This window comes from Oncorhynchus clarkii, chromosome 12, assembly GCF_045791955.1.
Source record: "Oncorhynchus clarkii lewisi isolate Uvic-CL-2024 chromosome 12, UVic_Ocla_1.0, whole genome shotgun sequence".
Classification (NCBI taxonomy): Eukaryota; Metazoa; Chordata; class Actinopteri; order Salmoniformes; family Salmonidae; genus Oncorhynchus; species Oncorhynchus clarkii.
The window spans coordinates 78,372,020-78,385,941 of NC_092158.1; the positions used below are offsets into that span (position 1 = coordinate 78,372,020).

Consider the following 13,922-nt stretch of genomic DNA (forward strand, 5'->3'; position numbering starts at 1 on the left):
AAAACCTTATTCCATATGATTTATTTTTTGACTGTCTTTTTTTGTTGCCATTTATGAATGTGTAATTCAATTTGTTTCTATGGACAAAAGTAGTAAAGGCCAAATTCAATATCAAATTCTTAATAAAATAGCAAAATGATCCATGGTATCAGCGGCTTAGACTTTAAGAAATAAAGCATAGACAGGCCTAATGATTTTGAACAATGATTTGACGAGCAATGTATTCTACTGCTGGAGTTCAATGACACTGCCCCCTAAAACAGGCCTGTCAGAGCCTGAAGACCCACTGTGTAAAATGATGTAGAGCTACAGATAACTGCCAAAATAAAGGAAACACCGCCAACGTAAAGTGTCTTAATAGGGCTTTGGGTCACCACGAGCCAGAACAGCTTCAATGCACCTTGACATAGATTCTACAAGTGTCTGGAACTCTATTGGAGTGATGCAACCCATTCTTCCACGAGAAAGTCCATAATTTGGAGTTTTGTTGATGATGGTAGAAAATGCTGTCTCAGGCGTCACTCCATAATCTCCCATAAGTGTTCAATTGGTTTGAGCTCTATTGACTGTGACGGCCATGGCATATGGTTTACATAGTTTTCATGCTCATCAAACCGTTCAGTGACCACTCGTGCCCTGTGGATAGGGGCATTGTCATCCTGTGGGGTCATAGCTATGGTAGACAAAATAAGGACGTGCCCAACAATTTTATTCATGACCCTAAGCAGGTGGAAAGTGTTACGTTCCTCTGTGTACACATCACAGACAAACTGAAATGGTCCACCCACACAGACAGTGTGGTGAAGAAGGCACAACAGCACCTCTTCAACCTCAGGAGGCTGAAGAAATTTGACTTGTCACCTAAAACCCTGACAAACCTTTACAGGTGCACAATCGAGAGCATCCTGTCAGGCTGTATCACCGCCTGGTACGGCAACTGCACCGCCCTCAACCGCAAGGCTCTCCAGAGGGTGGTGCGGTCTGCACAACGCATCACCGAGGGCAAACTACCTGCCCTCCAAGACATCTACAGTACCCAATGTCACAGGAAGGCCAAAAAGATCATCTAGGACAACAACCTCCCAAGCCACTGCCTGTTCACCGCTACCATCCAGAAGGCGAGGTCAGTACAGGTGCATCAAAGCTGGGACCGAGAGACTGCTAAACAGCAATCACTAACTCAGTGAGGCTGCTGCATACATACAGACTCATATCACTGGCCACTTTAAATCAAATCAAATCAAATGTATTTGTCACATACACATGGTTAGCAGATGTTAATGCGAGTGTAGCGAAATGCTTGTGCTTCTAGTTCCGACAATGCAGTAATAACCAACAAGTAATCTAACTAACAATTCCAAAACTACTACCTTATACACACAAGTGGAAGGGGATAAAGAATATGTACAAAAAGATATATGAATGAGTGATGGTACAGAGCGGCATAGGCAAGATACAGTAGATGGTATCGAGTACAGTATATACATATGAGATGAGTATGTAAACAAAGTGGCATAGTTAAAGTGGCTAGTGATACATGTATTACATAAGGATGCAGTAGATGATATAGAGTACAGTATATACGTATACATATGAGATGAATAATGTAGGGTATGTAAACATTATATTAGGTAGCATTGTTTAAAGTGGCTAGTGATATATTTTACATCATTTCCCATCAATTCCCATTATTAAAGTGGCTGGAGTTGAGTCAGTGTGTTGGCAGCAGCCACTCAATGTGGTGGCTGTTTAACAGTCTGATGGCCTTGAGATAGAAGCTGTTTTTCAGTCTCTCGGTCCCAGCTTTGATGCACCTGTACTGACCTCGCCTTCTGGATGATAGCGGGGTGAACAGGCAGTGGCTCGGGTGGTTGTTGTCCTTGATGATCTTTATGGCCTTCCTGTGACATCGGGTGGTGTAGGTGTCCTGGAGGGCAGGTAGTTTGCCCCCGGTGATGCGTTGTGCAGACCTCACTACCCTCTGGAGAGCCTTACGGTTGTGGGCGGAGCAGTTGCCGTACCAGGCGGTGATACAGCCCGCCAGGATGCTCTCGATTGTGCATCTGTAGAAGTTTGTGAGTGCTTTTGGTGACAAGCCGAATTTCTTCAGCCTCCTGAGGTTGAAGAGGCGCTGCTGCGCCTTCTTCACGATGCTGTCTGTGTGGGTGGACCAATTCAGTTTGTCTGTGATGTGTACGCCGAGGAACTTAAAACTTACTACCCTCTCCACTACTGTTCCATCGATGTGGATAGGGGGGTGTTCCCTCTGCTGTTTCCTGAAGTCCACAATCATCTCCTTAGTTTTGTTGACGTTGAGTGTGAGGTTATTTTCCTGACACCACACTCCGAGGGCCCTCACCTCCTCCCTGTAGGCCGTCTCGTCGTTGTTGGTAATCAAGCCTACCACTGTTGTGTCATCCGCAAACTTGATGATTGAGTTGGAGGCGTGCGTGTCCACGCAGTCGTGGGTGAACAGGGAGTACAGGAGAGGGCTCAGAACGCACCCTTGTGGGGCCCCAGTGTTGAGGATCAGCGGGGTGGAGATGTTGTTGCCTACCCTCACCACCTGGGGGCGGCCCGTCAGGAAGTCCAGTACCCAGTTGCACAGGGCGGGGTGATGACGAGCTTGATGACGAGCTTGGAGGGTACTATGGTTTTAAATGCCGAGCTGTAGTCGATGAACAGCATCTCACATAGGTATTCCTCTTGTCCAGATGGGTTAGGGCAGTTTGCAGTGTGGTTGAGATTGCATCGTCTGTGGACCTATTTGGGCAGTAAGCAAATTGGAGTGGGTCTAGGGTGTCAGGTAGGGTGGAGGTGATATGGTCCTTGACTAGTCTCTCAAAGCACTTTATGATGACGGAAGTGAGTGCTACGGGGCGGTAGTCGTTTAGCTCAGTTACCTTAGCTTTCTTTCTTGAAGCATGTGGGAACAGCAGACTGGGATAGGGATTGATTGAATATGTCCGTAAACACACCAGCCAGCTGGTCTGCGCATGCTCTGAGGGCGCGGCTGGGGATGCCGTCTGGGCCTGCAGCCTTGCGAGGGTTAACACGTTTAAATGTTTTCCTCACGTTGGCTGCAGTGAAGGAGAGTCCGCATGTTTTGGTTGCGGGCCGTGTCAGTGGCACTGTATTGTCCTCAAAGCGGGCAAAAAAGTTATTTAGTCTGCCTGGGAGCAAGACATCCTGGTCCGTGACGGGGCTGGTTTTCTTTTTGTAATCCGTGATTGACTGTAGACCCTGCCACATACCTCTTGTGTCTGAGCCGTTGAATTGCGATTCTACTTTGTCTCTATACTGACGCTTAGCTTGTTTGATTGCCTTGCGGAGGGAGTAGCTATACTGTTTGTATTCGGTCATGTTTCCGGTCACCTTGCCCTGATTAAAAGCAGTGGTTCGCGCTTTCAGTTTCACACGAATGCTGCCATCAATCCACGGTTTCTGGTTTGGGAATGTTTTAATCGTTACTATGGGAACGACATCTTCAACGCACATTCTAATGAACTCGCTCACCGAATCAGCGTATTCGTCAATATTGTTGTTTGACGCAATACGAAACATATCCCGGTCCACATGATGGAAGCAGTCTTGGAGTGTGGAATCAGATTGGTCGGACCAGCGTTGAACAGACCTCAGCACGGGAGCTTCTTGTTTTAGTTTCTGTCTGTAGGCAGGGATCACTTTAATAAATGGATCACTAGTCACTTTAAACGATGCCACTTTAATAATATTTACTTATCTTACATTACTCATCTCATATGTACATTCTGTACCTTATACCATCTACTGCACCATGCCTGTGCCGCTCATCCATATGTTTATATGTACATATTCTTATTCCTCTCTTTAGATTTGTGTGTATTAGGTAGTTGTTGGGGAATTGTTAGATATTACTGCACTGTCAGAACCAGAAGCACAAGCATTTCACTACACTCGCATTAACATCTGCTAACCATGTGTATGTGACCAATATGATTTGATTTGATTTGATGGTGCAATGTTAAATGCTTAATTAACTCCGGTACAACACCTATGTGGAAGTACCTGCTTTCAATATACTTTAAATCCTTCATTTACTCAAATATTTCCATTATTTTGGCAGTTGCCTGTACATTCTGTTTATAATCTCTATATAATGTACTGTACATGGGCAGAAACATGATCTATCAATCCTAGGAATTATACAGAAGAAGGAAAGGATGAGAGTCTGCCTTGATAATGTGCAGGAGAATTGGAGAGGGTGGAGCAGGCTGTGTTTTGCTGTCTATCCTTTAGGCAGCATAATTGGAGAGGGTGGAGCAGGCTGTGTTTTACTGTCTATCCTTTAGGCAGCAGAATTGGAGAGGGTTGAGCAGGCTGTGTTTTGCTGTCTATCCTTTAGGCAGCAGAATTGGAGAGGGTGGAGCAGGCTGTGTTTTGCTGTCTATCCTTTCGGCAGCAGAATTGGAGAGGATGGAGCAGGCTGTGTTTTGCTGTCTATCCTTTAGGCAGCAGAATTGGAGAGGGTTGAGCAGGCTGTGTTTTGCTGTCTATCCTTTAGGCAGCAGAATTGGATAGGGTGGAGCAGGCTGTGTTTTGCTGTCTATCCTTTAGGCAGCAGAATTGGAGAGGGTGGAGCAGGCTGTGTTTTGCTGTCTATCCTTTAGGGGAGCAGAATTGGAGAGGGTGGAGCAGGCTGTGTTTTGCTGTCTACCCTTTCGGCAGCAGAATTGGAGAGGGTGGAGCAGGCTGTGTTTTGCTGTCTATCCTTTAGGCAGCAGAATTGGAGAGGGTGGAGCAGGCTGTGTTTTGCTGTCTACCCTTTCGGCAGCAGAATTGGAGAGGGTGGAGCAGGCTGTGTTTTGCTGTCTATCCTTTCGGCAGCAGAATTGGAGAGGATGGAGCAGGCTGTGTTTTGCTGTCTATCCTTTAGGCAGCAGAATTGGAGAGGGTTGAGCAGGCTGTGTTTTGCTGTCTATCCTTTAGGCAGCAGAATTGGAGAGGGTGGAGCAGGCTGTGTTTTGCTGTCTATCCTTTAGGCAGCAGAATTGGAGAGAGTGGAGCAGGCTGTGTTTTGCTGTCTATCCTTTAGGCAGCAGAATTGGAGAGGGTGGAGCAGGCTGTGTTTTGCTGTCTATCCTTTAGGCAGCAGAATTGGAGAGGGTGGAGCAGGCTGTGTTTTGCTGTCTATCCTTTCGGCAGCATAATTGGAGAGGGTGGAGCAGGCTGTGTTTTGCTGTCTATCCTTTCGGCAGCAGAATTGGAGAGGGTGGAGCAGGCTGTGTTTTGCTGTCTATCCTTTAGGCAGGAAAATGTCAAGTAGTACATTGTGGTATTATTGATATGACTATTACATTATTATTTTAAAACAACCATATTGAAGGCTGGTGGTGTGGTGCCTTTGTAATTTGAACAATTATGTGTTTTGCTGTCTATCCTTTAGGCAGGAAAATGTCAAGTAGTACATTGTGGTATTATTGATATGACTATTACATTATTATTTTAAAACAACCATATTGAAGGCTGGTGGTGTGGTGCCTTTGTAATTTGAACAATACATATACTATATTTATTCACTCCCATAATCAAACTGTCAAGCTGTCTGCCAGCTTGAGCTGGACTGGTGAGAACATCAGAGATGGACTGACCCTGCAGACCCTGCTGCCATGTTTGGTGATGACATCATCCTTGTAATACACAGTGTTCTTATCCTGAGGTGACAGGTCAAACGGTTGGACAGTGATGCATATGGAGAACACAGAACACATATTTTCTATGTGTTTTGATCTGGCAATTGCTCTAATAACAACACAATAGCAAATACCAATGGAATGATTTTGAAATCCAGTGTTTATTGAGGATGTCAAGAAACAAAATAACACCAAATAGGGATTCATGTCACACTCAGACAAACAGGTTCCCTTTTGGTCAACCATTCTATAGACATTCTATAGAGTTTGGCTCTAATTCTACTTCACAGCATCTTGAATGGCATTGCCTGAATAGAGTTCTGATGCATTATCATACTAACACAAAAGCCTTACTGGCATGAGTCATGTTTCTACATCAGCAGTCTAAGTCTGTCCTTTGCGCGGATTCTCTTTCTGAAATTCAAGACTTCCTCCAGCTATATAAAATACTTCATCATTTTTAACAGCTGACTGACTCCTATGGTTGCAGGATGGCAACCACTCTAATGATGTGGCTGTGCACCACCATCACAAACACCCTACCTCTCTCCTCCACTATCAAACATTTCATGACAAGAAAACAGATTACGTTATATCACGATAGTAAAATATGCCAAGCATGTTGACAGTTGTACAGGTATGTCTAAAAAAAGGTGTTTAGGATTGAGGAATAGAGGAATTTTGGACGCTTCTGTATGGATATGTATATCTCCTGTATGCCTAGTCTGATGGTAAAGTTACACAACTGCAGTTTAGAAACTACTGCAGTTCACTGATGGGTAAACACAACTCTACAGTATGATATGCACCGAGGCAGTCCCAGGCGCCTCACAAGATGATAGATATTTTCATTTGTAGGCCTACTAATGTAGCTGCAAGACTACATATGTTTATAATCAGCTTACATGACTGACAATTACATGCCAAACATTGATGGCGATCATGAATGGTGTCACCTGTTTTAGCAACTACTTTACTTTATTACATTTACTTTTACAGGGACAGTGGACATTAATCAACATTACTACTGTATAAAAGTTTTAGCCAGCCGGCTCATTTTCAACTGCAGTCCCTGGGCCAAGTACCATGTAACAACAGACTGTAATACAACATGATGTCATACACTTTGATTGTAGCTGTTGATTGTTTAACCTTTCAGAATAATGTTACGGTCAATGTCACTATTCGTACATCATTTACACAGTGTTAAGGGCATGTCATGTCATAATGATTTATATGTTTGGTATTACTTCAAAATATGGTGCGTCTCTAAGCAACATTTGATTGATGGGTTATAATGGTGTGTCATGAGAGGTACAGTATGTGAGGTAAGGTTAGTTATAGGAGCAAGATATGACAACCCCAGCTTGGGGACAGAGCTACAGATTCAGAGATCAGATTATGTCAGTTCATCTACAGCCCACTCCCACTACCCTCCACATCATCCACCACGACCGAGCGTTTCCGCATCACAATGTTGCCGTTGCTCCTCCGCGCCTGCAGGGGCAGTGTGGCAGACTTGGTCTTGGGCTGCTTGTGGCAGGGGGCACGGTACTGAGGCAAGCCACTCTTTGTGGTGTCCAGCTCCTCTGGGTCTTCCTCCAGGGCCCTGAGGGCAGAGATCACCTCCCTGTCCGAGGGGCTGAGGGTCAGGCATCCACAGGGACGTCCACCATTACCATTGCTAATACCTTCACCCCCCTCCCGTTCCTCCTCCTCATCCTCCACCGTCATGAAGGCGTCCCCCCACAGGCTCTCACACAGGTCCCGGCCGTGCTGGTACATCTGTGGTAGCAAAGAGCAAATCATTGGAGGTGTAGTTTGAAATTAGATTCAATATGACCCTTATCTTCTCTGTGTGTTGCAAATTATACCTCTGATTAAGGCACTCATTTTAATTGGGACTATTGATTACACAAAGATGTACCTTTTCTGAAAAAACAAAGTATTTGCCAGGCAGCAGCTGCCACTCCCACCTCTCTCTCACCCATCCATTAGTGCCCTCATCATACAGAGAAAGGCTTTTGGAGACATGGGGGACAGGCACACAAGGTCATGCTTCATCTGTCATCTAAAAGCCAGCTGATTGAGGAAAATAAATATGTTTTCCCTTCACTTTAATCCAAATTCAGGTTTTAGGGCCAAAAAAACGAAGTCTAATGAAGTCTAAGCCTACATTTCTCAGAAAAGCTTGATATTGGAAAAGCTTATTAGTAGAATGGTAGCCACCGTGGGTCTACACATTTACAGATGTAGGATCTTAATTTGATCACTCTTTTTTTACTGAGAATTTTCCTGCACCGCAAGCGGTGGGGGCTGTGCTTTGGCAAAGTGGGTGGGGTTTTTTCATTCCTGTTTGGCCCTGTCTGAGGGTATCATCGGATGGGGCCACAGTGTCTCCTGAACCCTCCTGTCTCAGCCTCCAGTATTTATGCTGCATTAGTTTATGTGTCGGGGGGCTAGGGTCAGTTTGTTATATCTGGAGTACTTCTCCTGTCTTATCCGGTGTCCTGTGTGAATTTAAGTATGCTCTCTCTAATTCTCTCTCTCGGAGGACCTGAGCCCTAGGACCATGCCTCAGGACTACCTGGCATGTTGACTCCTTGCTGTCCCCTGTCCACCTGGCCGTGCTGCTGCTCCAGTTTCAACTGTTCTGCCTGCGGCTATGGAACCCTGACCTGTTCACTGGATGTGCTACCTGTCCCAGTCCTGCTGTTTTCAACTCGGTAGAGATACTCTTAATGATCGGCTATGAAAAGCAAACTGACATTTACTCCTGAGGTGCTAACTTGCTGCACCCTCGACAACTACTGTGATTATAGACCTGCTGTTTTCAACTCTCTAGAGACAGCAGGAGCGGAAGAGATACTCTTTAATGATCGGCTATGAAAAGCAAACTGACATTTACTCCTGAGGTGCTGACTTGCTGCACCCTCGACAACTACTGTGAACATTTGAACATCTTGGCCATGTTCTATTATAACCTCCACCCGGCACAGCCAGAAGAGGACTGGCCACCCCTCATAGCCTGTTTCTTCTCTAGGTTTCTTCCTAGGTTTTGGCCTTTCTAGGGAGTTTTTCCTAGCCACCGTGCTTCTACACCTGCATTGCTTGCTGTTTGGGGTTTTAGGCTGGGTTTCTGTACAGCACTTTGAGACATCAGCTGATGTATGAAGGGCTATATAAATACATTTGATTTGATTTGAATGCAGATGAGCTTTCTTATTTAAATGAACTGATAACCCAATCTAACACACAATTATATTAACAGTATTACACTTTTCATGTAGCCTACTTTTGGCCAGATAATAGCTTAACCACAGCTCCAGCTACATTATGGACTAAGCATTTAAATCCTGTTGCTGAATGATTATTTTGCGGTGACATTATAGGTCAAATTAAGATCCTATATCTGTAAGCTCTGATTCTCTGGGGAGTGAGTCATCACCACTTTGTAAGAAGTGCTACCGTTACAACTCTCCTCTCTCCTCCTTCCCCTCTCTCCTCCCTCCCCCTCTCCTCCCTCCTCTCTCCTCCCTCCCCCTCTCCTCGCTCCCACCTCTCCTCTCTCCTCCTTCCCCCCTCTTCTCTCTCCTCTCTCCTCTCTCCCCCTCTCCTCTCTCCTCTCCCCCTCTCTCCTCTCTCCTCTCTCCTCCCTCCCCCTCTCCTCCCTCCCCCATCTCCTCTCCCCCTCTCTCCTCCCTCCCCCTATCCTATCTCCTCCCTCCCCCCTCTCATCTCCCCCTCTCTCCTCCCTCCCCTCTCTCCTCTCCCCCTCTCTCATCCTGTCTGTCTGAGGGATAAGGAGTGAATGAGTCACTCAGAACATTTAGGAAGCACTGCTATATTGACTGTGTTAAAAGGACAGTGCTGTTGCTGTGCAGCAGATAGCTACTAGCTGGTCTTATTACTAGCCTCCTCTCCTGGGGCGGCCATGGTCATGTGCCTAACCCTAGTGCCTAACCCTAACCTTACATTTGTTTTCATTAAGTTTTATAATATATACAATATTTTTACTTTGCTGTTGGCTGGATCTAGAGGAAATCGCTTAGTTCTGCCTTAAGGAGAAGATTCATCCCAATAAACGTCAACCTGCTGTTATCGCAACACAGGCTTGCCAGTCTGTGTGCATGTTAGTGCACAGTCACTGCCCACTTCAGAACCAGTGTTTGAGTGGAGAGCGTGAAGAGAGTGTTGGATTCCTTGTTGATGATGTTAAGAAGCCACAGAACATTGCTGTGGCCAGTGAGGCGATGGAGAGGAGCCAGCAGAGCTTACAGACGTTGAGGGAGAAAGCCAGAGAGGATCCTGGGAGAAGAGCCAGGGGGACGTTTTGATGGTTTGTACGTGTGTGTGCAGTATTGTGTGTGCATGTACAAATGCTTTTGTGTGTGTCTAGCTTATGTGTGAATGCAGTATGTGCATGTGTTTGTGTGTGTGTGTGTGTGTGTAGCCTATATGTGAGTACAGTAGCCAACATGCAAGTGTGTGTGTTTCCGTGTATTTATTTGCATCCTGCCCGTGCTGTGTACAGTGGCCCTGAGGCAGACTGAAGCATTGTCAGCTCGATTAGAGAGGACATGTGAATGGGTGAGGTGCAGTTAGATTCCCAATTCCTTTGTCTGATGAGGAATCAAACTGAACATTCCAGTCTAACCTACAAACTGTTTACCTCAAACCTGTTTACTATTTACTGATAAAATAATTGTTTTTTGAACAGCTGAAGGTCATTAAAAGAGCCGTCATTAAAATGCCTGGACACAAATTGCTTCCAACCTCATTTGAGTTGCATTGAGTTGCTCTTAAGCAAAGGGTCAAACTAATGAATAGCATAAATCTGTGAAAATATTGTTATTGTGTAAACAATATATCTATTAGATGTGAGTTGTTTTGTTCAAACATTCTGACTCCTCCTTTTGGAGTCTTTTGGAGGTCTCTGTATAGCAGGACCCTCATATTCAGAACAGATGAACTTTAATTGAATGGCCTCACAATAATTACGTTTTTATTTGGTATATTTGTGGTTCCCTGACCTGCCTCTTCCACATAAACATACACACACTCCTGTCACCTCTCATCATCACATCCAACCACTGATAATGTGTGTGTGTGTGTGTGTGTGTGTGTGTGTCAGAGGGGGATGGTGTGGGGAGCTATAGGAGGACGGGCTCAGTGTAATGGCTGGAATAGAATCAATGAAACCATTATTTTTTCATGTGTTTGATGTATTTGGTACCATTCCATTCATTCCAATACAGCCATTACAATGAGCACGTCCCCTTACATCTCCTCCCATCAGCCTCCTCTGGTGTGCGTGCATGTTTGTGTGTGACTGAGGGGTTCACAGTTGGTCCCAGCTGTGCACAAGCCCTGGGTCACTCTGCCTCTTTTTATATCCTCCTCTGTCCAGTGGAGCAGTACAGAGCAGAGCCCAGGGGCGGACTGGCCATCTGGCATTCTGAACAAATGCCAGATAGGCTGGACCATTTTTTATCACATTGGGCCTGTCTAACTTGGATTTTTTGGGGCAAAATAATCATTATCTGGCTAATAATGGGTGCCTTGAGGAAAGAAATGGGCCGGTGTGGGGGCCTCAAATAACAAAAATGGGCCAGTGTGTGGCCCTCAAGGAAAGAAATTGGCAGGTTTGTTAGAAATGCCAGGGCCAATTTCTGGTCCCAGTCCGCCCCTGGCAGAGCCCCTCCTTTATTCCACTGAGCCAGGCTTTGTGTCCTTAACCCCTCACTGACCACTGAGACCAGCAGTACCAGTACAACTAACACTGACTCAGCTATACTACCATGATTCTTTGCTATGCCAGGTGTCCTTGCATGCCAGGTTTCTCTATCTTCCTACAGCTCTATCATAAGAGACACAGCTGGAGAAAGAGAATAGGGCGGTTCTTAACGTCCTCAAAGAAACGAATTGTTGAGTCTAAATATCTATTTTTGAAAAAAAAAAACATATATATTTATAGCAAGGTTAAAACACAGCTCAACACAGCATTACATCCAACTCAACATGGCTCCTTCCCATGAGACTGGCTGCTGCCCATCCAATCAACAGCCTACCTGCTGATACGGCACACAGTTCCCAGTGCAGTTCTGTCCTCTGGGGTCTCTGGCCCAGTTACGAGCACATGTCATGTCCATCCTGCAGGCCTCATACCTGAAGAAAAATGTTATGTTGCAATGACCAGATGACAGATCAACATTTGATACTGCTGGATGATGTGATTAGCGCAGAGCCTTCAGTACAGTTTACATTGGGGACCCTAGATTATTGTAGTGAGCTCACCAGTCACGGCAGAAGCTGTGGCACAGTGGCACGGCCTGCATGGAGGACTGGAGGTGAGAGTGTGGCCAGCGGGCTGCATCAGGGGAACAACGGTAGAAACAGGTCACACGCTTCAGGAAGTCCTCACACCTGGTCATAGAGATGGATGAGAGAGAGAGAGAGAGAGAGAGAGAGAGAGAGAGAGGGGTTAGACCACAGCATGTAACTCTCTCTTTGCTCCAGCAGTGCAATGGTGTTGTCTTTGTTGACAGATTGAAAATATTGGTTATATCAGCTAGTCATGATCAAAGGCCGCTGTAAATTGCAGACTTACTTCGGGCTCAGTTTCCCACACTTGTCCCAGGGGCTGTTCTTCTCACTGGTCATGGGATTAAGATCCTGGATGTCATCCTCTGAACAACATGCATCTGATTAGAAAACAGATATGGATAGATTATGACCATGGGGAGACACCTCATCTCATAGGAGGATTGAGGATTTTGATAGCAAACTTCCAACAGCAGTTTTCTCTCTTTATCATGGTTTGATGATGCATGTTGTTGTCTTTAAAAAGCACAGTGCTCTCACTCACTCTCAGCATAGATTGTGCACTCTTTCAGGTGAGGTTCCTGGCTGGGCGTGGTCTTCTGTCTACCGTCCTGTAGACACGCCCCCTCCAAACACAAAATGCGACCAATCAGGGTAGCCGCTAAATATGCACAGACCAATGGCAGGGAGTTTGACGTGATAGCCATTTCTTCAACCTGCGATACGTTCAGCTAGCCGGCTATAATCAGGACCTTGGACAGCGGAGCGGGAGACAAGCGGGTTCAGTGAACCATATAATATGAAGACCAGTTTTTAAAATAATGTGACATTTGAATGTTTCCCTATTGCCTATAGCACTAAAGATAATTTTTCCCTCAAAAAGGAGTAAGATCAACCACCACTGAACAAAGACTGTCTAGTCTGTCCATAACATAGTTTGAATTCAATGACGTGCCGTGGAGCATCTAGCCTAATTAAGGATGTCCAAGGATTGGTGTGATGTATGACACAGCCTGTGAAATATTAAGCTATAGCTTATCTAGCCATTGGATAACGCTAGGCATGCATAACAAAACCTGATTAAATCTTAAATATGGTATTTTCTTATGAACTTCCATTTAACTATTTTATAGAACATGAGTTACAGACATGTTTATCACATTTCAGAGTTTACAAATCGCGTTGTTAGATGTATAACAATGTAGGGTACTTATTGTAGGTCGTCTGTATGTAGGCTATCAGCTACAAACCTACAAATGACTGACTTTCTTTCAGTAAAACGATGACCATACCTGACAAACTCAACTATCAACTAATAATTTCACAACAAAATAATTAAGATTTGAACAAATGCAAAGATAGGCTACTGTAAAACCATGTTTGATTAGCTTTAAACAAAATAACGGCAATGGCAAGATTTAACACCACAACATCCCAACTGCGTAGTTTGCAATCTGTGTCCATATGTTTATTTTCCACTATCGACAAAAATACTTTACTCCTCGCCTGCCTTAGCCTACCTGTCGGTGGGAGAAACCGTTTTCCTTTTGATTCTGCTTGGTCTTGTGCGACGTGTCTCCTCAGCTTTGGAATCGTCGTCGAATCAGCACCACTCTACGCAGCTCTTCCTCCGGGCTGACTGCTTGTTATGATCACTTCTTCCCAGGGGCAGCACGACAGTTTCTCACTGGTTTAACTGAAGGACATCTAAGCCCCTGGCCACCTCCCCCACCTCCTCCTCCTCCTCCTCCTCCCGCTTGCTGGTAATCCATATCACACACATACACACACACACACACACACACACACACACACACACACACACACACACACACACACACACACACACACACACACACACACACACACACACACACACACACACACACACACACACTAATTTCTATCATATACATTAGAAAGATA

The 13,922-nt window shown here is 45.2% G+C and overlaps 1 protein-coding gene across 1 annotated transcript; it reads right to left on the reverse strand.

Annotated features, from left to right (window-relative positions):
- Positions 1-5,814: 5,814 nt before the first annotated feature.
- LOC139421394 (riboflavin-binding protein-like) lies at positions 5,815-13,669 on the reverse strand. The gene is made up of 6 exons (XM_071172253.1): positions 13,517-13,669; positions 12,541-12,748; positions 12,283-12,376; positions 11,970-12,098; positions 11,744-11,840; positions 5,815-7,457 (listed from the first exon to the last, which is right to left on the reverse strand). The coding sequence occupies exons 2-6, from the start codon at positions 12,701-12,703 to the stop codon at positions 7,086-7,088; spliced, it is 855 nt and encodes a 284-aa protein (XP_071028354.1). The 5' UTR covers positions 12,704-12,748; positions 13,517-13,669; the 3' UTR covers positions 5,815-7,085.
- Positions 13,670-13,922: the final 253 nt, after the last annotated feature.